The 24,576-nt window shown below is 53.5% G+C and overlaps 1 protein-coding gene across 13 annotated transcripts; it reads left to right on the top strand.

Annotated features, from left to right (window-relative positions):
- Positions 1-322: 322 nt before the first annotated feature.
- TJAP1 (tight junction associated protein 1) lies at positions 323-24,431 on the top strand. Of its 13 annotated transcripts, none has more exons than XM_033423941.2 (12): positions 323-444; positions 959-1,050; positions 9,957-10,085; positions 16,823-16,920; positions 17,585-17,710; positions 19,337-19,365; positions 20,107-20,268; positions 20,477-20,543; positions 20,775-20,804; positions 21,586-21,693; positions 21,795-21,878; positions 22,643-24,431. In XM_033423941.2, the coding sequence occupies exons 5-12, from the start codon at positions 17,612-17,614 to the stop codon at positions 23,741-23,743; spliced, it is 1,680 nt and encodes a 559-aa protein (XP_033279832.1). In that variant the 5' UTR covers positions 323-444; positions 959-1,050; positions 9,957-10,085; positions 16,823-16,920; positions 17,585-17,611; the 3' UTR covers positions 23,744-24,431. The 13 variants fall into 13 exon arrangements, with proteins under 13 accessions (XP_033279832.1, XP_033279837.1, XP_033279843.1 ...); XM_049715642.1 differs by having other exon boundaries at positions 398-444; positions 929-1,050; XM_033423939.2 differs by having other exon boundaries at positions 435-574.
- The last annotated feature ends 145 nt before the right edge of the window (positions 24,432-24,576 follow it).

Below are 24,576 nucleotides of genomic sequence, written 5' to 3' on the forward strand. Positions count from 1 at the left end.
GTGGAAAATGAGGCTGATGAAGGGGCGAAGAAGCTGGGTCTTAGAGATTTCCATGTGGCAAGTTAAGAAACTGCCTTTTATCCTTTGGGTGATGGGGAACCAGTGCTGCAACTCCCTCACTATATTTTGGTGCTGTTTTCCCCCAGTCTTTTTTGGTTTTGTTTTTTGAATACCAGAATCTTTCCCCACTTTTCTCGCTATCGCCCTGCTCCTGACACCTCCTTCCTTCTTCTGCTGCCAGGCCACCAAAGCCTGCTCTTACGAGTTCCCCGTCTTTCCACCTTGTCTGGCGCCCCACTATTCCCCAGTTGGAAGCCACGCCCCCATGACCACGCCCCCGATGACGCACGGCGCCTAGTGCGTGGGGATTCCCGCGGCCGTGACCACTACCCGGCCTGCCCTGCGGCAAGATGGCGGTCTGAAGGGAGTGGGCAGCGGCAGAAAGTTTGTTGTGGGATTGGAGTAGTCGGGCCGGGAGTTTAGACTTGTAGGAGATCATGGGGACACCAACATGGAGTTGGGGCGGAGGAAGGACTAGCACCGGGGTTAAGAAGAGGAAATGGAGTGGTGGAAGGTTGGAGGCGGAGAGAAAAAAAGGCGATAGGAATGGAGGGGAGGGGGCCTAGATTCCAGTGGTAGCCCTGGGGCAGGGGATCCGAGGCGGGGCAACCAGAAGTAGGTACGCAGCCCCGGAGAAGCAGAGTCACGAACTGGAGCGGAACTTCTTAGCGGAGAGTAAAAAGCCTGGAGTGTGGGGCGGAGGCCCGACCGTACCAGGCCGGTGGGAGAGGAAAGGGGTCTTTTCCGTGGAGGAGGAGAGTAGGGAAGGGGGGAAGAGAGACCTGAAGGATGTTGGGCAGGTTTGGTAAAGAGGGAACTAAAGCCAATCAAATGACCATCTTCTAGACTTAGATCAGCCTTTTCACAGTTCTTATAGCAGCATCTGCCCCAATTTCAGCTGAAGACTCAGGGGCCTCAGGGACTGGAAGAAATCACAATACTTGGAAAGAAGAAGAGGTAGCGACTTGCCCCAGCTCAACCCCAGAGCGGGTAAGGTGGCCTCCGGTGACAGGCTGGCATGCTCCCTGGGAGCGGAGCAGGATGCATGGGCTACGAGTGATGCTGAAAATTATTTAATCTGAGAAGGGCACTCTTCTATAGAGGCCGCCCTTTGCCTGTGGTCCCTAAGTTAATGTTCTCCTTAGATCTCACGCTGATTTTTGAGAGTTGGGTGTAGAATTGAGCCGTGTATGCCTTCACCTGTGCAGGCGAACGTGGGCAAGAGCATAGAGATCAGGCTGAAAGTATTTGAACACATCCCTGTCACAAGCAGTGCATTCATGCTCACTGTATTTTCTTTGATCTCCCCATCACATCCTCAGTTTGGTATCCTGCCGGAAGTGGAGACTTGTGGGTGTCAGATGGTGGGGAGTCATAAGAAAACAAATTTCTGGTGGTGGTCACTAACCATTTAGGTACCTGCTGTCACCAGTTCCTGAATTCACTCTTGCAGCATGTCTGTCTCTTTTGATCGTTTCTTTTGCTAAGAAGGGCTTGTTAATGTTCTTTGGGGGTGTGGATTTGGTGGGTAGGTGGGGTCAGAGTAGGGCAGGAGGCAGGTTGGGATTAGGGAGGAGAAACCCAGGTCAGTTTCTGGTAAGAGGTCAAGCTGACTGGGGTAAAGCTCTGCGAACATTTTTCACATCATTCTGTCCCTGAGACACCTGATTTTGGAGAGCTGCTTTACAACCTGGACCAGTGTGGTGATGGAAGGAAAGGATTGTAAAACTTGCCCCTTTCTCTTCTGGTAGTTTTCTTCTCTTCCTTTATATTCTTCCCATCAAACCACATTAAAAAAAAATCAGTTTCATTAGCAAAACTAAGCATGGCTTGACAGATAGTGGACTTGGGGTTGGAGAAAAGAGAAGGGGTCTGGAGCTACAGAGTGCTGTGAGTATGGTCCTCACTTCCTTTGATGCCCTGTGGTTATGCCCAAGCCAGAGTTGGGAGCATGCTTCTTACTGGAGCCTGTTTCAGGGCCAGCATCTGCTCCATGATTGGACTGGCAAGTCTGGTTTGATCTAGGACTCTGCACTAACCATCTCCTGCTCCCCACTCTCACCCCAGCCCTGCCTGCAAAAGACTTACTCCAGGCAGACCAATCCGAATCACTGTCACTAGACTAGCTTCAGTGCCTTCAAGTATCTGAAGAACTGGTGTTATTTAGCTGTGACTTCATTTCTAGAAGGTTGAGAAACTTCTCTTTCTGCGAACAATTTGTGGATGTCCCTAGGAAATTGCAATCAGCAAGGACAGTGTGGTGAGCGCACATAGAGATTAAGAGCACTGACTCTGGAGCCAGATTGCCTATTCAAATCTGCACTTTGCCATATGTAGCTCTGTGACCTTTAGAAATTGCCCAGCTCACTATGCCTCAGCTTTCTTATCAATCAAATGGGGATGGTAAGATTACCTATCTCATAGGGTTGTGTGAGGGTCAAATAAGTCAGTATATTAATGTATTTAGAACAGTGCCTGACACGCAATATGTATTTGTTGTTATTATACTAGTCAGATCTCAGCACTAATTTCTGCTTCATGATTGAACTTGGTGTCTCTCTGTGGAGGACCTGTACTGGTTTGAGCTGCTATCCTGATGTTAAGGAGAAGAGGCACAGCTTTTGGATAGTATAGATTTTGTGTGTAGTGAGAATATCCTCGTTAAGCTATTTAAAGTGATGTTTAAATGCCAGTGATTTCCTGTTTGAAGCTGTGAGGCTGCAGAATTATCTAATTTGCAGTTGAGTGATAATAATAATAATAGTGCTTACTGAGCACATTCTTTGTGCTTGGCACTATTGTAAGTGCCTTACCTGTATGAAGTAATTTAATACTGTTAGTATCCCCATCTTACAGGTGAGTAAATAGAGGTGCAGAGTGGTTAAGTAATTTGCTCAATGTCACCTAGCTAGTAAGTGGCAGAGCTGGGATTTGAACCCAGGCAATCTGGCTTCAGCAGTTGAGCCTCTTTTTTTGCATCTGGTATGAAATTAACTTTTAAATATGCCTACTGGCAATGTGTATCTCGTTTGCTTGTAATGATGATTAGATCTATACCCATATTGTAGTAAAATATTTTTTGTTTGTTTAAAAAATGTTTTAGGAGCTGAGCTCTTCATCTCAGCTCTCTCCTTCCTCTCAGAGATAATAACTGATGCAGGGATTGGTGAGGGAGCGCCCTGTGCCATGTTAGCCAAATCTGGACTCTCTCTTTGTGATTCAACTTGGTGACTGTGCTTTGGAAAACCTTGGGCTGGGTTGGGTGAGCAGACAGTTACATTGGGATCCATTCTTAGCATGCATTAGAGGTGTGGGTGTGGGTGTTAGTTAATGTAGATGTAAATATAAGGCTCAATCTGACTATGATTACTGACATGAGCAGTTGAAGTAGCCATAGTGTTAAACTCATAGACGGTCTGGATGCATCTTTTTTTTAAAGATAAAAAGTAGCAAACTACACAGGGGGGAAAATGTGGCATTTTAGACAGCTCCCTCCCTCTAACGTGAGAGGAAAATGGAAAGTAAATGTGCTTCTGCTGAAGCTTATGTTGTTGAGGAAGGCCCTGTTGCCGAGCCCAGTCTCTTTCCTTTTAACAGGCAGGAGACCCGTGTGCAGCCTTGGGGCAGAGGTGTACCCAAGGGTTGATTGACTGGCTTTCCTTTGCCCTGTATTTATGACTTACTCTTCCCCTCCTTCTGAGTCATGTCCTGTCTATTTAACACACCCTCGGGGTCCATTTTTTCTTCAGTAAATGACTCTCCATTCTGCCATCAGGGTAGGCACGCGCCTGGTGTCGGGGGCTCAGGACCTAGGGTTTGCCCTGGGAATTCTGCCGCAGCCCTGTGATGAGCTTTTCTGTCTGTTGTGGCATGTGTGATTTTGAGAGTTAGCATCTGTGAGTCTCTGCTCCCCTCCTCCATCAATAGAGGAGCCACGTATCTCAGGATAATGTGCTTTATCTTGACTCGTGCTTCGGTCAGCATGCTGAAACGTTAATCTCCGTAGAGTACACCTTTGTGTTTTGGTAGAAGTCCTCAGACTTTCTAGATTCAGGTCACATTTTAGTGAATGATTGAACTTCAGGGTGAAGGCTGATAGATTTTGAGCCGATTCTCCCCCTTTAGCATTTTCTTTTTGTTGTTGTCTAAATCAGTTTCTTCTCATAACACCCCATACTCATGTATTATCTTTGAATCGAATCCCTTCACCTCCTTCTCACCACCATATTTTGAGTGCCGAGGACCTGTGGGTAAACTGGGCCTTCATTTCTTCACCTGGATTCAGCCTCTTAACAGCTCTCTAAATTTATCTCATTCTCTGTAGCTTCTGGGCCTTTGCACAAGCTGGTCGTGCTGTCTGGAATGCAGACATTCCAGACTCCCTTTACCTTCCTTATTGCTCTTGTGGTCTCAGTTTAAATGTCACTTCCTTTGGGATCCCACCGCCCTTTACTGTCCTTCTGTGCTTACTTCTATTTTGGCACTTAGGCTGCATTGTAATTGCCTGTTTACTTGTCTGACTCTCACAAGACTCTAAGTGCCTTGAGAACAGATACTGTCTTACTATTGTATTCTAGCATTTAGGATAGTGCAGGGCACATAAGAGGTGCTTTATAATGCTGTGGTGCATACAGATGAATGAAATGTGGGCAGTCTCTCCCTACTCTACCCTACTGCTCTAAAAATTATTTTCCTAGGAAAAAAACCAATGTCTCTGCGGCTTCCCTGGTGGCGCAGTGGTTGAGAGTCCGCCTGCCAATGCAGGGGACACAGGTTCGTGCCCCGGTCCGGGAAGATCCCACATGCCGCGGAGCAGCTGGGCCCGTGAGCCATGGCCGCTGAGCCTGCGCATCCGGAGCCGGTGCTCTGCAACGGGAGAGGCCACAACAGTGAGAGGCCCGCGTACTGCAAAAAAAAAAAAAAAAAAACCACAACAAAAAACCAATGTCTCTTCCCTTAGAAAGGCCATGGTTTCTCCCTCGTTTGGGATAAAGTCCACACTCTTTAACGTGGTATGCAAAAAGCACTCTGGTCCAGATTCAACCCTCTGGCCTGAGTTGCTGCCACTCTGCTTCATTTGTCCTGTATTTCCTTGCTCCTGAATTTCCTACTGCTCCTGAACCTTTTCTAGACATCCGCTTACTTTTTTCTTCTTGCTTGTGCACTTCACTCTCCATAATGCTCACCTCTGTCTCTGAAGCTCTGCTCATCCCCTGAGACCCAGCTTCTCTGTCTCCTCCGATGAGAAGACTTCCCTGCTTTCCTTTCTTCCTCTTGGTCCCCACAGCACTTTGAACCTCTGTCCTGGCACTTATCGTGTTGTGTGGTGAGTCCTCTGTTTACCTGTCTGTCTCTTTCACTGAGCTGACCCTGTAGAGGAGGCACCCTCCCTGATCATGGGGTGGGGGTGGGGAGACAGGGGAGACTGGGAGGGTGGGGGTGAGGGGAGTTGGAAGTGGGGTGAGCAATGTGGTAGAGTCTGATTTTGGAGCTGGGTTTTAATCCCGACTCTGTCCCTTACCAGCTGTGCGACTTTGGGCAAGTTGCTTAAGCAGTAGGATCACTGGTCTTGTCCCCTATAAAGTGAAGGTGACATTACCTTTTTTGCAAGAGTATTGAGCATTAGAGATAATGAGTACACAGCCTGTAGCAAGGTGCCTGGCATATGAAGGATACTCAGTAAATATTTGTTAAATGAATGAATCCCACTTTGGAAAACTCAGTGGATAAGAAAAGGCTTTGTTTTTATTCAAGGTGGAGTAAGCCTTTTGATTTTTGCCAGGTAGCCAGGAACATTTCTGAGATGGGAGTAAAATTGAGAGAGTCTCCTTTTTTGTGATGAAGCAACAAAAAAGGTGAGATTGGGTACAGCATCAGTGTGCAAAATAAGATTGTTGAGCCTTCTCCCCATCTGTTATGTTGAAACAACTCCTTTGATGGACTGTGACATGCATGCGAGACTGGTGATGACCTTGGTGGGTACAGGTGGGGGCGGGTAGGTGGTGGATTTGTAAGATGGTACAGAAAAACCCGAACGAACTTTTTGGTCAATCCAATAGTTAAGGCCGGGGATGACTGGATGGCACGTTTGATGATCCATATTCCCCGGTGTTTTGTAGACTGAAAAATGTTGGGTGAAGCTGATGGAACACATCTAGGCATTGAGGAAGCCAGACTTCTTGTCCCAGTTTTCTTACGGCTTCGATGATCTTCTTGTGCCACAGAACAGGCTTAACTCAGGTGCTCCCCAGAAATGGGGTGGAAGCTAAGGGTCGCTGTCCATTCTTTGCCTTTTTGTTTTTGGTATCGTTGATGGGAGTAGTTCTTCGGGCACCAGTTCTGAACAAACACCAAAGGAATTTGTTTCCAGAAGTCTAGACCTCTTAATTGTATAATGCCAGGTGGTGCTCCAGTGTGAGTTTACAATCAGAGGAAGATTTGTCTGGGTTCTCGGGAGGGCAACCTTTTTGTCTGGTCCTTAAACCCCTGCCCCAGCCAGGTGCCTCTCCTCTTTGCTCTCAGAGCACTCATCACACTATGATGCAGGGGGGCAGTTAACCTGTCTCTCCCCATCTAGGGGCAAGATCTTTCTTTGAAGCTTCTTAGGGGCAAGGTCATTTATTGAAGGCTGAGCGTTTAGTTAGACTGTACATAGTAGGTGCTGAGCAGCTCTGGTTCCTGTGTGACCCAACCCAGTCCTTCCTCAGACTAAAGCAGATAAGATCTATCTGGCAAAGCTTTTTGAACCCTCAGGAAGGAAGGTCCTGCATAAACAAACGGTGATAGTATTAACAATCGCATTACTAATTATTTTCCAGGGTTGAGTTAATGTGGTTAAATGATCTTCCAGGTGCTTGGCTTCAGCTGTCTCCCTTTTCAGCCTTATGTTCTAATCACACATCCCTAAGCCAGCAGGAAGGAGTTAAAAGAGGAATCGAAGTACACACAGGTGTATTTTCTTGCTTAATTACCATCTGCTAAAAGGTCTTTGGTTGCTGGCATCCTCTTTGTTATTCATTAAGCTCCTTTTAGTGCCCACTGTAACCTGCTTGCTTTTCTGTTGTATCACTGGTCCTGTCTTGGTGGGCTCCATGCTCACAACCAGGACTTACTACAGCCTTGTTAGTGCCTAGATGAACTAAAAGGATGAAACCAGCAGGCAGAAGTGGATTGAAGGAGTTTTCCCCGGGCTCTACCCCTCATCCCTCGGTGTGGGGTGCACACTGCAATGTGGCGTATCTTCCTGATGGCATCTTGGCAGGAGTAATAAGCTGCATTGTATGTTAAGCAGATTTGAGAGGAGATTGGGTGAGCCAGCTGGACTGGATTGTGTTGTGTGCTTTTAGGCTTCAGAGGGACTGAGTCCATGAGTAGAAGAGTGAGAACTTTGCTTGGTCTATCTCGTAAGTGCCAACTGTCTACTAGGTGACATTTGGAATCTATAAAGGACATGGCCTCCTATTTGTGAAGAGCTTCTGTGCTCTCACAGTAAACTGTGGCAGGGATCTCCCTGAGGGTAGGGACTGCTTTTTGGGAAGTCAGCCTAGACCCGAGAGCCCTGTGCTTCCACTCAGCCAACCAGAGAGATAGAACTCTGTGCTTATCGCCTTGGGTACTGAGCAGTGGCCTCTTTGCACCTTCCCAGGTAAGCCAAGTGGGGAATTCAATCTCAGAAGTCTTTGAGGGTCTTTAATTAGGGCAGAATTGTAGTCGTTTTCCTGTGGCTCCCTGGAGAAGACAGCTTTCCAGGCTTTGCACTGGAATTGGATATGGAGGGTTCTGTCCCAGTGTGTCTGTGGCCTTGGGCAGGTCACTTGTCCTCTCTGTCGCTTCAAAATGGGAGAACTCCACTTGTTCCGTGGGCCTCACTAGGCTATAAGGATCAAAGGAAATATAATGGAAGGGACAGCACTTCCAGAATGGTAAAGCACAGTACAGATGGAGGGATTTTGTCCGTTTGTTGAGGAGCTGTATGTTTTCATCATAAACATAATGTATGTCCTCATTTAAAATACCAACCATACAGAAAAGTATACAAAATTAAAAGTAAAGTAAAAAGACCTTTCCACTGCTCCTGTCTAAGCCTTTTCCCAAAGATAGGGAACTACTGTTAACCGTTTATCATGTATCTTTCTAATCATTTTTGTGTCCTTCCAGACATTCCCCATCGTGTATCGCCTGTAAAATAAACAAAACTCGATAGTAATACATACTGTTCTTCAGCTTGCTCTGCCCTCCTAACAGTTAACCCCCGGGGGGTGAGGGTGGGAGTGAGTCCCTCCCTGTTGGAGCCTTTGAGGAGCCTGGTTGCAGCCTCCTGCCCAGCCTGGTGCATTCCTGGGGGCTGGCTCCTTGGGAGGGTGGACCAACTTTCCTGGAGGCTCTTGCCACAGAGGGCACCCTGCTTATCTCTGAGGGATTGTCTTTTATTCTGGGATGAAATTTTCTGGCAGGAGTGCCCTTGAGTGGGAACCAGGATGGGTGCAAGCGTGATGCGGGCATCAACACTCTCGCCTCACGTGTTTCTCTCCTTCACTCCTCTTTCATCTTTGGCTGGGAAGGGAGTAGAAAGAATTACCTGATTTCTCAACCCCTGTTTTAGTGCAGAGAGAGTCTCCTCTAGTTCCTGAAACCTTGGATTAGCCAGGTCACTTGCTGCTCTACCTTTCAAAAGCAAACCAGACCCAGCTGGTGTTTACTTATTTATTTGTGTGTGTGTGTGGTGAGGATTCGGAAGGTAGCCTGCCCGTGGCCATGCTTCCTTGCCAGTCCAGCGAAGAGGTCAGAGCCCACAGGAAGAGTTGTCATCTTCTCTGCTAGATGGTTATCTCACCTTTCATGGCCTTTTGACCTCTGGGGCTGTCAGAGCGATGCGGGGAGCCCAGTGAGGAGGCAGTTGGGAAGCCTGTCGGAGGCTTCTCCTGCCTGTGTTTATTGTTGGCCTGGGCTTGGGAGAAGGCCAGGCCCATATGTGGGGCCAGGGTGGTCTCTGTTCTCCCCTTCCTTCCCCGAGTCATCTCATCATCTGCAGGCCTTTCAGACAGAAGGGCTTTCCTGTCCTGCTGACCCAGGGGTCACATCTTGGGTGGGGGTCTCTGGGACTCCACTGCTGTGGCACATTTGCCTTGAGATCTCAAAGCCGGGGTGTGTCGCTTCCCCTAGGTGGTTCTGGAGGCTTTCAGGAAAGAGTGTTCCTTGGGCTAGCTGTGTGGGAACGCTAGCCTTTCTGGGCATTGCTCATTCTGAGGGGGTGAGGTAGTCCCTCTCAGGGTCTGGGGAGCCTGGCTGTAGCATAGCCCTTATCCTTGCTCTTTGGGTTCCTCTGGCGCCAGCTCACTGGGAAGCATCATTCCCTGACCCTTTCAGAAACTGAAAGGTGGCAGTGTGTCACCCGTTCCTTTGACTGGCTCAGCTGGCTGGGGTGCACACTGCCCCATTGTACTGGGCTTTCCATGCAGCTCTTGTTGCAGCCTCCGGTCCCTGGGCCAGTTCTCTCCCAGCCCCTTTCCTTGGAGCCCGTGGGAGGTGGTGGGGTGAACTCTGCTGGCACAGGCCTGGGCTAGGTGGCAGCTGCAGCTGTGGGTGGCTTTGTTCTTACAAGCAGCTTTCAGGGCTCTAGTGCAGCCTGGCAGCAATGTTCCGGGAATAGGTGAGACAGGGGAGCTTCCCCCTGGTAGCAGTGCCCCGTTCCAAAACGGCAGTCCTCTCTTTCTGTTGACCATCCCTGGGGTCATGAGCTGGGCTCACTGCTGTACTTTCAGGAGGCATGCTTTCTAGAGTGGAGAAAGCCCCTGAGGGTCTGGTGGTAAGTCTGGGGGAGTGTCCCTGTCAGGAGAGTGCAGTGTGTACCCTCAGGCATCCTGCAGCTTGGCAATCCTTCTGCTCTCTCTTTGCAGCTCTGGAGTTGGGCTGCTCACAAACCAAGCTGTCTGTTTGTATGGAGTGCCTGGAGGGCATCTGCCATGAGTCTGTCGCTAACCGTGCTAACCAGGAGAGCTAGCTGGTTGGGAGAAGACACTAACCCTGTGAGTCTGACCTGGGCCAGCTGAGGGTGCCGCCAGCCATGCCTCTCTTCTCCCTTCCTCCCCCTGGCCTGTGCCTTCTCCCCTTTGCTTACATCATGCCATCTCCTCTGCTCACTTGTCCTTACTACTGAGTTCCCTCCATTTTCCCAGTCTCCTTGCTGTGGGTGGGGCTGTGCATGGGCACCTGCCCATCTGCTGCTGGACTCTGCCCCTCCTTCTCCCTTTAGTTAGTACCATGGCTATCAGTTCTCCCTTAAAACAGAATGGTTAGCATTTCTGTTTAATCTGCTTTTAGCACCGTGGAGTTTGAGAACATCCCTCAGTTACCATACTGTTGGTTTCACGCCTCAGAGACAGATGGAACGAGAGTAGGAAGGGAATTTTCTGCTAGACCGGATAGTTTCCTCCCTTTATCAACAGGGGAAGATGGTGGGGATTCCCTGGTGGTTCAGTGGTTAGGACTCGGCGCTTTCCCTGCCGTGGCCTGGGTTTATTCCCTGGTCCGGGGACTAAGATCCTACAAGGCCTGCGGCGGGGCCAAAAAAAAAAAAAAAGAGGGGAAGATGCTGTCGCCATTATTCTCATCCCAGGGTACGAATTGAATTTAGGATCAATTGCAGGTTCTTCTTGGGGGTGGGGAAGTTGAGAAAAACCTTGGCCTGGCTGTGGGAAATTGCCTGGGCAGAAGAGTGAAACTACTTAAACTGAAAGCTGGAGCCCAGAACCAGAGATGTAGCTCCCATTGGTGACCGTGGCTCTGGGAGGTGGAGTGGGTGGAGTTAGTCCGCCCACCGCCTTCCACGTCTGGAGCTTCACGGGGACTTTAACCTAAAAGAGCTGGGAAGGGCGGCTCAGCCAGAGGGGGAAGGACCTGGCTTTGGACTCCACAGTGGGCCTAGGAGAGGCCTTGGCCTCAGCTTGCCATGGAGAAGCCCCCGACAAGCTCCCACCTCCCTCCAGGCTTGGAAAGGAGAAGGGGGTTCCAGAGGTAGCAGGAAGGCCGATTGCTCGGGGCTCCCTGGTGTTCTGCACGGGTAACTCTGTAGACAGACACCGTCTCCAGCCTCTGGAGGCAGTGCAGGGTGGGGTGGGCTGGATGGGGGAACTTGAGACCTGGAGGTCCTCTAAGTGGATTCTGTTTCCCTTGAGCCAGGAGGGAGATGGCAGGGAGCTGCCTGTGACCATGAGGTGTAAGTGTGTAAATGAGAGAGGGGGTAGGTGCTGCGTGGATGTGTAGGGACCCTGAGTAGGGAGGTAGCAAGCTGGAGGGCTTTATGGCTTGGCTGTGACCAGGAGAGCAGAAGGAGCGTGGAGTGGAGGGCTGATTCAGGGCCACCCTCGCTTTGCGCTTCCTTAGGAGCGGGCATGGGGACTAAGGTCAAGTGCTGCTTATGATCCTGGGGATTTTTTGGCCCTCCCTTTGGGTGGGGGCTGGTTTGCTTGGATCATCATCATCAGTAGTCTTCAGCCCCTTTGTTCCTGTCAAGTGTTTGCTTGAATGAGAGGCCAGGTGGATAGACTTGAGGTATTTGCTCAGGTGGGGATCCAGGTGAGCTCTCACAGGTCACCAGCACTAGTTCTGAGGCCTCAGGATGACTTTGGGGCACAATAATTCCCACCCATTCTGGCTTTTAAAAACCTGTCAGTCTGTTCTGCTTAGAGCGGGCAGGGGGCCAGGTCAGGGCCGCAGGCAGCATGCCCCAAGAGGGTGAGGTTGAACTTGCCCCGAGGGGTGACAGGCCTGCCTGGGGGAGGGGCAGCAGGGCTGGTCTGGGCACAGACTGGCATCTTCCAGCCTTGTCATCAGCCCAGAGCAGAGCCTGCCTGGGCCCCACCTGTGCTCTGCTGGCTGCTTGCCTGCCACGCGCCCAGCATCGCTGAGGGCTTTGCTTAGGTATCTCAGGAACAGCTGTGCCGGAAACTGGGGGCCTGGTGTGGGGAAGGCTGAACCCAGCCTGCTTTGGTCGGATCGGCTCACTGTGCGGCTGTTCACTGAGAGTCGAGGTGGAGAGGAGCCATACTGACTGGGAGGGGGGGCGGTCCTTGTGGGCAATCTCAGGGGCCCCTGCTGGTTATAGGGCTGGCCCTGGTAGGGTGGTGGTTTGTGTTTCTTGGACCTCAGCTGGAGGCAGAGCCTGGATTTCAGAGGCTTGAGAAGCAGCTAGATATGTACGGCAGGAGTATGTCCTGCCCTGAGAGGTGCAACTTCCTCCAGGCCTGTAGTGTTCAGAGACTACATCAGGGCTCACAGCTGAGGACGATTTCCGCAGGGGAGGCGCTAGTCCCTGTGATCAGATGTTCCTGTTTAGCGGTTGATTAGGGGCTTCAGGAAGGGCCCATATTTGTTTTTATTATTTATTTATATCCTGCTGGGTTAAGGTACCATACAGCACAGCTGGAGTATTCAGAAAAGGGGCCATTTTCCTTTCATTTTAAAAGCAGCAGTGATCGCTAACATCCATTTGACTTTCTTTGGGTGAATTACGAAAGAAGAGCTTTAATGGTTTTTGTGGTGAGGTGTGTGCCTTCCCTGATTCAGAAGTTTGGGTTCATTGGCCCCTTGAGGTCCTTCACTTGCTTGATTCAGTGACGGCTGGGAGCAGAGAGACATTAGTAAGTTCAGAAATGGTCTGAGCCCAGAGGAACTGTTGGGACCCTAATTTCTTGAAGAGAGTGTGGGTGATGTGGGGAGCTGGGGAAGCAGGCGGTGTCTCTGGGCAGGCAGCTGAACTGGGCCGGTGGACAGGGTAGTGCAGAGCTTGGGAGCTAGAGGAGACCTCCAGTGGGGGAGGGCAGAGTTTGAAAAGCCAAAGAGCCAGACCTATTTTGGATTCAATCCTGTCTCCCTCTGCTGGGCCAGTGTTGAGGGGGTAGCCTCTGAGCCCTGAGCAGAGAGAAAGCTGGATGCTGGGACCTCCCTTCCTCTCCTGCACTGGTGACTTTGCCCTTGGGCAGACCCACAGAAAGGATGGCAGAGGGAAGTAACAGGGCATCCTTGGCTCTTGGAATTGAACCTTTTGCTGTTGCCTCTGTGGGTGTTTGCAGAGAATGGGAGAGAGGATAGTGGTTTGGAGATAATCTGAATTCTGAAGAGGTTTCTCCTTATCCTACTCCGCCTCCAGCAGCGTCCCTGACCTCGATGGAGGCCCCAGGTCACATACCCACACTCTCCGTATCCACAAAGGGGAGTGGGTAGGAGTCCCATCTCCTGGTTTGAGAGAGATGCTTGGCAGATGTTTTGTCCTTTGATTAAAGGACACTGCTCAGCCAGCTCCTGGCACACATTGCTCCTTGTATCTGTCTCTGATACATGCTCTGCTCAGCTGTTCAGTGGGTTCACAGTGCAGGTTCCCTGTGCGTGCCGAGTCCCATTTCTAATGAAAGTAGACTTTGTTCTCTGGAGGTAGCTAATCGTGCCCCGTGGGCTGTAATCAGAGAGAAGGTATTTCATGCAGGGCAGGCGGTAACAGGCGGCCTGAGCTGACTGGCAGATTGCAACATGACAATTACGAAGCTATCAACACCCCCCCACGCCTCCGCCCCAGCAGATGGGGGGTTGAGTCTGTCCTCTGAACTGATTCTGAGTAACTGAAGAATGAATACTATGCAGGAGAGGAAGGAGGAGGAGGAGTTAGGTGGGGTGGGGGCAGTGAGGAGAGCTGCTTTCCTTTCTCACCTCACCTCCACGAGATGGGAGGGTTTACTGCTGCTCTGGGTGTCTTCCTCAGTCGTGCCTGCAGGTCCAGCCCGAGGAGCTGCAGACCAGACTGGGTCAGCCAGGGGTTTTAACTTAGGCTTCAGCCTTTCTCCCAGAGCACAGCTGTTCTTGTAGTACAAACCCAGCATGTGATCTGGTACCCCACATCCTGAGTCATCTGCGTCCAATTCCTTGAAGCTCAGGTAGTTTGTGGTGAGGGATGGGAGTGGGATTCTTCCCTGTCAATTTCTAGAACTTCTAGAAGATTCTTTTCTCGGAGGTGCCCTGGAGCCAGCTCAGCATCCAGAGGCCAAGAGGACCCAAAAGGCCTTGTTTGCTCCTTGTGGCCCATGGCACATTCTGAGTTGTCCAGCTTTCCCTGGGGGCCTCTTCTTCTTGACATGGCATTGGGAGTCCTCCTTGGGCTGCAGCACTCCAAAGCAACCTGGGAATCTTGAGGTGAAGGAGATCTGGCCAGTGGAGGCTGCATCTAGTAGCTGGGTCTTCCTGGAGGGACCACTCTGCTGCCTTCCAGCTCATCTTTCCTCTTCTCCCAGCTTGTGGACCTGCTGTTCAGCTGCCTTTTACTTTGTTCTGCAGTGCACCTGGCATTGCTCTCACTCCTGGGTCTGACCTTCCCTGCAGTGCTTCCAGTCAGGGACAGCAGCCTGCCAGGTGCATCGAGTCCCTGTTCAGTACTGCAATTGTGGTCCCCTATGGGCTGGATCTGGGGTGCTTAGCAGATCTCAGGAGTTGGAGCCAGGGCCCCAACAAGCACTGGAATTTATGGACATGGGGCAGGGGGCGGCACGGACTTTTCCTCATGGACTTGTGTTGGGGTCACTGCAGGCTCCCTGGTCGACTGTCTCGCTAGTGGGCATTGTCTTCTGCTTCCCCATTTGGGAGTCGTTTCCCTCCCTGTGACTCTGACACATACGAAAAGAGTTTTCTCTGGCTGGGAGAGAGAACCTCCCATCACCACTATCATTCATCCCATAGTCCGAGCCTGCACTTACGATCCATCTCACTGCCAGCCACATCCACACTGTCTGTCCCCTCAGCAAGCCAGATTATCTTGCCATGAAAGCCTGGGAATATGTGCTGTGGGGCCGTGAGGTCAAGATGAGGCAGGATGAGCTTGTAGGACATGTGATGGTTAGAGCTGGGCCAGTAGGGTATGGAGTGAGACCGCTCTCTCCTCACAGGTAGAATGACCAGTTACCTGGGCCTGTCAGTGTCCTCCCTGCCCACCCACCGCCCACACAGGTGTCCCAGTACCTAGAGGACAGTGTGGGCATTGGCAGGAATAGGGAAGACAAGAAGCTGAGAATAGAGGGGGTATATATAAAGGGGCCTGCAAGGAGAAAGGGCTACTGAGCTGAGTGGGGAGCAGGTGGGGAAGGGAGGAGGGACCTGACTTCTCCGCAGAGAAGGGGAGAAGGCAGAAGCCAGCTCTGGATTTCCCGGGAGCTCTTGGCTACCTGTATCTCTTACTCCTGCAGCTCTGGCTCTTTCCTCTTTTGTAACTCATGTACACCCCCACGCTGAGACCCCCTGACGATCAGAACCCAGGTGCCCAGGCTGGCTTGGGACTTTTTGGGCCTTTCCCCTGGGCCGGAGGAGCTCCCACCCAGGGTCCCACCGGAAGGGTAGCCCTGGGGAACCTGTAGGGGTGACTACACCTCAGGAATGTGCTGTCCCTTCAGGCCTGCCCGGATTCCTGCGCGTGGAGTCAGCCCGACACGGCCTGCTGCAAGTGCCCTGTGGGGACCCACTCTGCCTCACTATCAAAGGGCTGGGGTGGCGGCTCGTGCCTGCTGCCAAGCCCCACAACCCCACACCAGAGGCCAGGCTGCCCAGACAGAGGAGGGAGGCCACTCCTGCTTCCCGCCCTCCCCGCCCCCTCACGGTGCTTCCTGCCTCAGGCCCTGTTGGAATATGACAGGAGTCGTGGCCAGGGCATGTCCCAGCAGCAGGAACACACGCTTTAGCCCGCAAGGCTTCCCTCAGCCCCAGCTCTGGTGAGGTGGATGGCGGCCACGAGATTGTTTATGCCCAGAAGGCCACCTGAGGTTACTGCCTCCATTGGTCCCTGTGGTGGCTGCTGCCCCCATGCTGCAGCCCAGCTCATTACAGGTGGGGGAGAGGTCAGAACCCCAAGAACCTGGAGGGGACCTCAGAGGTCACTCAGTCCAGCCACCTCTGTGCAGATGACAGATTTATCCAGTGAGGAAAGGACTTACCCAGGGCCACACTGTGTGTCAGACACACCACTGAGCCCAGTGGAAGCCAGGCGTCTCAGCTCCCCAGACTGGGGCTTTCTACACAGGGTTTTGCAGCCTAGGCACTATTGACATTTTGTGCTGATAACTCTTTGTCGTGGGAGGCTGTATTGTGCCTTATAGGATGTTTAGGAGCACCCCTGGCCTCTACCCACTAGATGCCAGTACCACCCACCCCTGGTGTGACAACCAAAAATGTCTTCAGACGTTTGCCAGATATCAGGGGTCGGGGGAGGAGGGGGCGGGGGAGACCAAAATCACCCTGGTCGAGAACTATCATTGCTCTAAAATGCTCCTTTTTCTGCTTTTCTCCTGGACCTACCCCTCCTCATCACACAGTCTGTTCACCACCATTGTTCACAGAACTAGGTGTTTGGGCTCCTTCTGGAAACATTGCCAGGAGCTTTTCCCCCCAGCGTCTTCTTGAGCCTCTATTAGGCTTTTTCCTGGTGTTCTCTTCTGCAACCCTTGTCCCCCAAATCTCTTAGCTGTTTCTAGACTCTGAGAGGCCCGGGAGATGAACAGGACAGATGTGAGGTAGGATAGGGACAAGACAGGACCAGACCTATCCCGGAATCAGGCATGTGATAAGCTGAGACCATGAACACACACACAGACACACATGTGTCTCCTCTGGGCCTGGACAGAGCTTTCATGGGGAGCCCAGTGCTTCCACTCTTGTCCAGCTCTCCCTGGCGGGTACTGACAGACAGGTGGCTGACACCTGGTTTCCACTTTCTTCCCTTCTCTGGTTTCAGGAGCTATTGGCTAGAGGAAGTGGCGGGGCTGTGGGATGCGGAGAGCCGAGGGCTGACTCCTGGACAGCGGAACAGAGAGAGCTGCCGACAGACAGACGGTATGTTCCTGCTGAGGCCTGCACCCCCCACTGGGTTCCCTCCTGGGGAGGCTGGCAGGTGAGGCGGCAGCAGGCAGCCCTTCTTGGTGGGGGCTGGTGAAAAGAGTGGTGGAGGCCAGAGAGGCTTGACCTTGAAGGCCCTTAAGCTTGGTGACCCCTTGGAGGAGCTCAGGTTGGGAACACATCTCAAACCCTTACTTTCTGGTTACGATTTTTTTTAAAGCTAACATTTATCGAACATTTCCTGAGTGCCAGCTACCGTTGTTAGTGCTTTACATAATCGTTAAAACAACCCTGTGAAATTGGTGGCATTCTCAACCCAGTTTAGAGTTGAGGAAACTGGTGCTTGGAGAGCAGCTTTTTCTCTGAGGCTGCCTTCCGAGCCCACAGGGGCAAGGGGTGGGCTGCTCCTCGGGCCCAATCCATACGCCCTGCAGCCAGTCCCTGGACCCTGGCTTCCTCTCATCTGTTCCCCCTGGACCCGGGCCCCCATCCAGCACGCCCCTGACCCATGGGCACTGACACACCAGAGTCCAGCCCTTCGAATGACCCCAGCAGCAGCCCAGGCCTGTCTGCCTGCCTGGTGGCTCCTACATGTCCTCTTTTATTCTCAGTTCAGAGGCCTCTTGCCACATCTCTGAGCCTCCTTCCTTGTTCCCCTCAGCAGGTTGAGGAGCTCTCACCTCCCAGAATGACCAGTGCAGCCCCTGCTAAGAAACCCTACCGGAAGGCACCACCTGAGCATCGGGAGCTGCGGCTGGAAGTTCCTGGCTCCCAGCTCGAGCAGGAGGTCAGCAAGAGTGGTGCCCCTGCCCTGGCTGGCAGATGCAGGCCCCTGAGGCGGGGTTCTGGCTGTCCTGAGGGCACATCTGGTCCCACCAGTTGGGGTGAGGGTGTGGCATTCCTGGTACACACTTGGGCTCTCAGTTGCAGCAGTGCTGGTGGCAGCCATGTAGACTCATAGGGGACAGCTGTGACACACGTCCATGTGTCCAGGACATGTAGCTCAGCAGAAGTGATCCCATGCAGTATTGTTTTTCGTGCAAGAGGCAGCCCACCCGATAGAGGGGTGCTAACCTGTCCGGAGGCCAGGACTCTGGTCCTCCACTGGTGGAGCAGAGCCATTCAACTTGCAGCCCCTCTGGGGGCCATTAGGAAGCAGTGCTCCAGCGACTTCCCCAAGACTAGCTGTTCTTTGCTGTCCCTGAAAGTCAGGCCCTCCTCCAGCTTTCCTTTTTCTGGCTGACACTTATCAAATATGTGCTCCCTGCTTGGAACTGCGTTAGATTCTTAGGAGGGCTTCTTCAGGCAACTGCAAAGCATTCTCCAGGTCGGTTTTCCTCCCTCGTTCAGCTTACTGCAGGAGGAAACGAGTGCTGCAGTTTATTCATCTTGCTTCCATGTCTCTATCCTGTTGCAGTGCGTGAAACACATTTAAAGAACTTGAGAGATGGCCAGCACGTGCCGAGCATCAGGCATACCATGGCCCACTCTGGTCACATTCACGGCAGAAATGCCACCCATGACTTGCCCATTTTCAGTTCAGGAAACATTAAATTAAAAGGCCAGATATTGTGCTAGGTGCCACCCACTGGGCATTCCCCTGGTTTTGTAGATGAGGCCACTAGGGTTCAGCAAGATTAACATAACCAGGGTATGGTACAACAGGATCAATCCAGGTGTCAGTGGCTCCCAAGTCCATGGTCTGGGCCACCCACCTCGTTGTCCTGCCTGTGATTGGCATCCTGAGGCAGTCAGGCCAATCAGATGCTGCTTGACGTTTCCCTCCTGTCATAGCACGGGTCTGCTCTGCTTTGCGCTTGGCGGAGCTCTGGCTCGTGACCAACGTGGAGGCTTGAGGAGGATGCGGCAGGAGGGTGAAAGCAGAGGACGCTTTACTTGTCTCAGTCAGGTTTAGCCCAGAGGCTCTCCTTCCCCCACGTGCTTGTACTTCCCAAGCCTCTGTGAGGGCCTGATTCTGCCCTGGGGGCCAGAAGGGCTTTGGCAGAGCTCAGAACCCTACTCTAGCTCGCCTGGCTTCATCACTTCTCTGGAAAGTCTTGGCTGTGCCTGCAGGGCCCACTAGGAGCCCAGTGAACAGCTGAGAGGCTCTCTTTAGCCCTGGGAGAGGTAGCATGGGTACCAGGGCTCATTTGCAGTTGGCTCTAGTATTAAGAGGGGTTGGAGCTAGTATGGATAAGGGTGAGGGTTGGAATCTGGTTGGCATGGGAGAGAGTAGGCTGGTCCAGGTGTTACTGGATTGCCTCTATCTGTGGGGCCCCGCAGCCCACTTCTGCTGTGAGTGTCTCTGGGCTTCAGACATGGCCGTTTCCAGGGCTATTTGGAGGGGGTGGGGAATAAGCAGGAGGCCAGTGGTCCAGAGCTGAGCCTCAAGCTTCTGTTCTTTTGTGCCCAGGAGCCCCTGACTGACACGGAGAGGATGAAGTGAGTATCTGCTGCCCGAGAGCCTGCCCTGCCTCAACTCTGCCCCTCTTAGCTGCAGGCGAGGCTGTTGTTTCATTTGGGCTTTTCCTTGGATTAGGTAGAGGTAAAGGTTGGGGTGGGGTGTTTTAGGGACTCTGGGAGGAGGCTTGAAGTTTGGGATATTCCTTCTGGAAAAAGAGGTTTATTCCATGGGCTCCAAGAGGACCTGGCATGAAGGAGGTGGATGGCTCTGAGAGGCCTGCTCTTGCCAAAGCTCCCTTCCCCAGCTCCTGGCCCTCCTGTGCCAGCTGCCTCCCCGCAGCCCTTTCTGTCAGCTACATGAGGCCTCTGCAGAGGAGGGCAGCACTGGGCTGGGTTTCTAAAAGATGAATAATGGAGCAGCCTGATTGTGCAGTGGGGAAACTGGAGCTGGTGGCTTGCTGGCCAGCTGGCTTGGGCTGTAACCAGAGACAGACTGGGAACTGTAGCCCCTGCAATTCTGTCTTCTCGTTCTTCTGCAGTGAGGGGGGCAGACTGTCCTCTCCCATCCCCTCTGCCTCTCCCAGCCAAGCTGTGATCTCAGGGCCAGCAGGCCTATGGGATACGCTGCCCCAGACTCAGGCTGAATCTCAAGGAGTCCCCTGCCCACAGCTACCTGTTCTCACGTCACCCCTACTCCTTCCTTCCTGAATCCATCCTGGAACTCTAGGGTGGCCCTTCTATCTCTGATGCCCCTCTGCCCTTGACCCCTCACCCTACCAGGCTTTTGCAGCAGGAGAATGAGGAGCTTCGCCGGCGCCTGGCCTCGGCCACCAGGCGCACTGAGGCCCTGGAGCGCGAGCTGGAGATTGGGCAGGACTGCCTGGAGCTGGAGCTGGGCCAGAGCCGTGAGGAGCTGGACAAATTTAAGGACAAGTTCCGCAGGTGTGGGAACGAGGGGCCGGGACACACATGCACGCATCTCCCTGTTCATAGGAGGGAGCCCGGAGAGGCTTCAGAGATCATCTGATTCTGATGCGAAAACTGAAGTTCTGGGAGGGGCACTTGCCCAAGATCCCTTATGAAGGAGGGGATGAGCAGGGTCTGAAGAACAGGATCTTGATCCAGGGGTCTGCCTTGTGTCCCTCTACAGGCTGCAGCACAGTTACACAGCTTCCCAGAGGACCAACCAGGAGCTAGAGGACAAGCTGCATACGCTGGTAATCTGTCCAGGAGGGCAGCTTGGCTGGCGCTGTGCTCACAGGATAGCAGGGGCTGGGACTTGCCAGGGGACTGCCATCCTGCCCTGGGCTCGGGGAGGGGGTGGGCCGTGGTGGGGAGGGGCCCGCAGTGTGCTGTGAGAGTCAGGACTGTCTTAATGCTCACACTGTTTCTCTTCTCTCCTCGTCTTCCCTCATGCTGCCACCGTTGCTGCCGCACTCTCCTCTCAGGCCTCTCTTAGCCACAGCTGGATTTTTGCAGTTGCGTCTGAGTTTGTGTGTTTTCTCCCTTGCCCTCGCCTCCTCCTCAGCTGAGATCTGGGATTGCTGGGGCCCGGCCATTGCCCTCTGGCCACTCCTTTCCTCTTCCTCATGTGAGGCCTGTTCAGCAGTCAGTGCCTCCCTCCTGGGGGACAGCTGGGGAGCCTGTTCTTGGCTTGGGCAGAGTTACTGATTGATGTCACCACTGAATGCTCACAGCTTCTTGGCTGCAGTGGGCAGCAAGCCCTGGCCATTTGCGGGAAGGGGGCCTGTGGACCCAGTCCATGAGCTGAAGATCAGAAGACTGCTTCTGAGCCTGCAGCTCCCTCCCTCTCAACTAGATAATCTCACAGGCACCCCCAGCCGCCACGCAGCCCCACTCCCCACCTCCTCCCGCTTCCCAACCTGATCCTGGAAACAGCCACAGGCAGCATCGGCTTCAGCCCCTGGGTTTGCACAGTTCTTGCCTCTCAGGTACCAGCTGCCTCGCCTGGTGTGTAGAGCCCCTTGAGTGCCCTCCAGGGCCGGGCAGCTCTTAGACTGCTCTGTCCCGGCCTGGGCAGCTGTCAGTCATGCTCAGAGAGCCCCCTCCCCACAGCCAGCCTGGACTACAGGAGAGGTGTCTGGTCTCCTTCTGTCTGTCCATCGTCTGTCTCTGTGTGCCTTGGCTGCCCTAGCACCTGTGGCTTCCTGTGTCTCTGGGCCGGGAAGAGGGGGGAGGGGAGGGGAGAAAGGGCTGGCTGGGGTGTGGGCTGGGTTCACTGTGAGTCTTGTGCGTCAGATCAAGAAGGCTGAGATGGACAGGAAGACACTGGACTGGGAGATCGTGGAGCTGACCAACAAGCTGCTGGACGCCAGGAACACCATCAACAAGCTGGAGGAGCTCAATGTACGGTCACCTCAGGGGCCTCCCTGCCTGTGCTGCCATGTCCTGGCCCTGCCCTGCTCCCCTGGGCTATGCTGGGCTCTGAACTGCGTCTGTGTCCGCAGGAGCGGTACCGGCTGGACTGCAACCTGGCTGTGCAGCTCCTGAAGTGCAACAAGTCTCACTTCCGTAACCACAAGTTCGCTGATGTGAGTGGGGCACTCTCCCTGCCAATGCCCGTCTGCCCTTGTTAGGATGCCTCCAACTCCAGTTTCTACACCTCTCTCTGTCCTCTCCTCATACCTTCAGCTCCCTGCTTTCTGCTTTGCCTTCTCCTCGCCTCCCTGTGTCCTCTGAAGCCAGTCAGCTCAGCCGCTGGTTGGTGTCCTGCATGCTGTCAAGGGCCCGTCACTAGGGGCAGAGTGGGGACTGGCCCTGTTGGTATTTCTGGAACAGAGACAGGGAGAGAGGATCTCAATTTCCGGATCCCATGCAGGAAGGAGGGGGTTGCCAGAGGTATGGGCCATAAGAATAATTGAGAGGGGCCCTTGCTCCAAGGGGCAAACCCTAGACCCCAGTGCTCAGGCTCAAGGTTGATGGGGCCTACAGAAGGAGTGGAGGTATTTCTAAGGCTTCTGGTCAATACTGATTCTCAAGCTTGTGTCTGGTTTGGGCAGAATCTACCACTGAGATGGGGAAGTTAGACGTTTGAGAGCATGTGGGCCTTAGCACCAGTTCTGGGTTCAGATCCTGGCTGTGTTAATCAAAAGCTTCAACTTATTTTATCACTACCGAGCCTCAATTTATCTGCGAAATGAGGATATACCTTTGTGTGCTGCAGAACAGGTGATAGCAAAGTGCCCAGCACATGGGGGACCTTATATGTGGCAGCCGTCATATTTGCCCTGAAGCAAGCTGTCTTAGGCTGGGCTCATTCATGTCTCTCTTTCCTTCTCTCGCTCCTTTACCCCAGCTGCCCTGTGAGCTACAGGACATGGTTCGGAAACATCTGCACACTGGTCAGGAGGCTACCAGCCCGGGGCCTGCCCCCAGCCTGGCCCCAGGGGCTGTGGTGCCCACCTCGGTCATTGCCCGCGTGTTGGAGAAGCCGGAGTCTCTTCTGCTCAATTCGGCCCAGTCAGGCAGCGCCGGGCACCCCCTGGCTGAGGATGTCTTTGTGCACGTGGATATGAGTGGGAGTGACCCAGGTGACCCAGCCAGCTGCCCAGCTCCGGGAAGCCCCGTCCCCCAACCCAATGGGGAGTGCTGCTCTCTGGGCACCGTGGGGGGCTCCCCAGAGGAGGAGATGTCCCTGCCGGCCTTTGAGAAGCTGAGTCCCTACCCCACCCCGTCTCCACCCCACCCGCTGTATCCTGGCCGCAAGGTGATAGAATTCTCTGAGGATAAGGTGCGGATTCCCCGCAACAGCCCCCTGCCCAACTGCACTTACGCCACCCGCCAGGCCATCTCCCTGAGCCTGGTGGAGGAGGGCAGTGAGCGAGCCCGCCCCAGCCCAGTGCCCAGCAGCCCTGCCTCGGCCCAGGCCTCCCCGCAGCACCAGCCCAGCCCCGCCCCCCCGGGGCTCAGTGCCCCAGCCAGCTCCGCCAGCTCCGAGGAGGACCTGCTGGCCAGCTGGCAGCGGGCATTTGTGGACCGCACTCCGCCCCCAGCCGCTGTGACCCAGCGCACAGCCTTTGGACGTGATGCGCTCCCTGAACTGCAGCGCCACTTTGCTTTTGGTCCCGCTGGCGGAGATGAGGAGGTGCAGGCACCTTCTTCCCCACCCGGTGAAAGTGGGCTTTTGCTGCCAACAGAAGCTGACCCTGGCTTTCCCAGAGAGGAGGAAGAGGAACAGCTGAACCTGCCCATCAGCCCCGAGGAAGAGCGCCAGAGCCTGCTGCCCAGTGATGGTGGCACAGAGGAGGGGCCTGGCACTCCTCGCACTGAGGGCAGGGCCTGGGCACTCCCCAGCTCCAGCCGCCCCCAGCGCAGCCCCAAGAGGATGGGGGTGCACCACCTGCACCGCAAGGACAGCCTGACCCAGGCCCAGGAGCAGGGCAACCTGCTCAACTAGGGCCCTGCTTGCCTTCCTGCCACTGCTGCACGGGGACTGCAAAGGTGCCCCAACCCTCGCAGCTCAGGGTCCCCACCTAGCCCAAGCCCTTGGCCTCTGCTCCCTGTGCAGATAGGCTCAGGCTACACCAGGCCTTTCGCTGCACTGACTGTAACTGGTACCAGCTTGCCTCATGGTTCTTCACTCCTGAAATATTTATTCTCCAAAGGTAACATGCAGCTGGGGCTCATGACCTTTCTCCCAGTCGGCCCAAATTGGTCTGTTCTGGGGAGCTGAGGGGGTTATTACATCAGTGTTTATCCTCCATCCTCCCTTCATATCCTCCAGTTTTCTATTTTTATCTGGCAGGGGGGTGGGGGGAGGAGGGTCATTGGGATTATTAACCTCTAATTTCAGTTTTCACCTGTTGCCCTCTCCCCCCAAATCCTCTGCACGAGCTGTTGCCTTCAAGGGCCTGGCACAGCAGGCCCTCGGGGGGATGAGGGAGAGGACTGACTCAGGGCTCCCCTCAGCTGTTTCCTTCCTCCCTCTGGAAGGGAGTAGAGGGTGGGATTCAGGGCCCTCAAGCTGGGTTCTAGGTGAATCCTGGTCCCACTCCCAACCTTGGCTCTAGACTGTTAACTCCCAGCTTTGGGAAATTTTCACATCAATAACTATTTTAAAATTAAATAAAACTATTTTACTGGTATGGCCTAATTTGTCTATTAATGACCTTCCTTCTGCCCTTATTCTCCCCATTCTTGAGTATTCCCAGTCCTAATCACGTCCTAGTCTTTTTGCTGCTGACTGACCCCTACCACTGTTCTGCCTGGGGCTTCCCTGGGCACAGAGCA

The sequence above is a fragment of the Orcinus orca genome, chromosome 10, assembly GCF_937001465.1.
Source record: "Orcinus orca chromosome 10, mOrcOrc1.1, whole genome shotgun sequence".
In the NCBI taxonomy this organism is placed as follows: Eukaryota; Metazoa; Chordata; class Mammalia; order Artiodactyla; family Delphinidae; genus Orcinus; species Orcinus orca.

Coding starts and splice junctions, on each gene's coding strand:
- TJAP1 (XM_033423941.2), top strand. CDS start 17,612: ATGACCAGTGCAGCCCCTGCTAAGAAACCCTACCGGAAGGCACCACCT. Junction 20,544..20,774: donor AGGACAAGCTGCATACGCTG/GTAATCTGTCCA, acceptor CTCTCCTCTCAG/GCCTCTCTTAGCCACAGCTG. Junction 20,805..21,585: donor GCCACAGCTGGATTTTTGCA/GTTGCGTCTGAG, acceptor CTTGTGCGTCAG/ATCAAGAAGGCTGAGATGGA.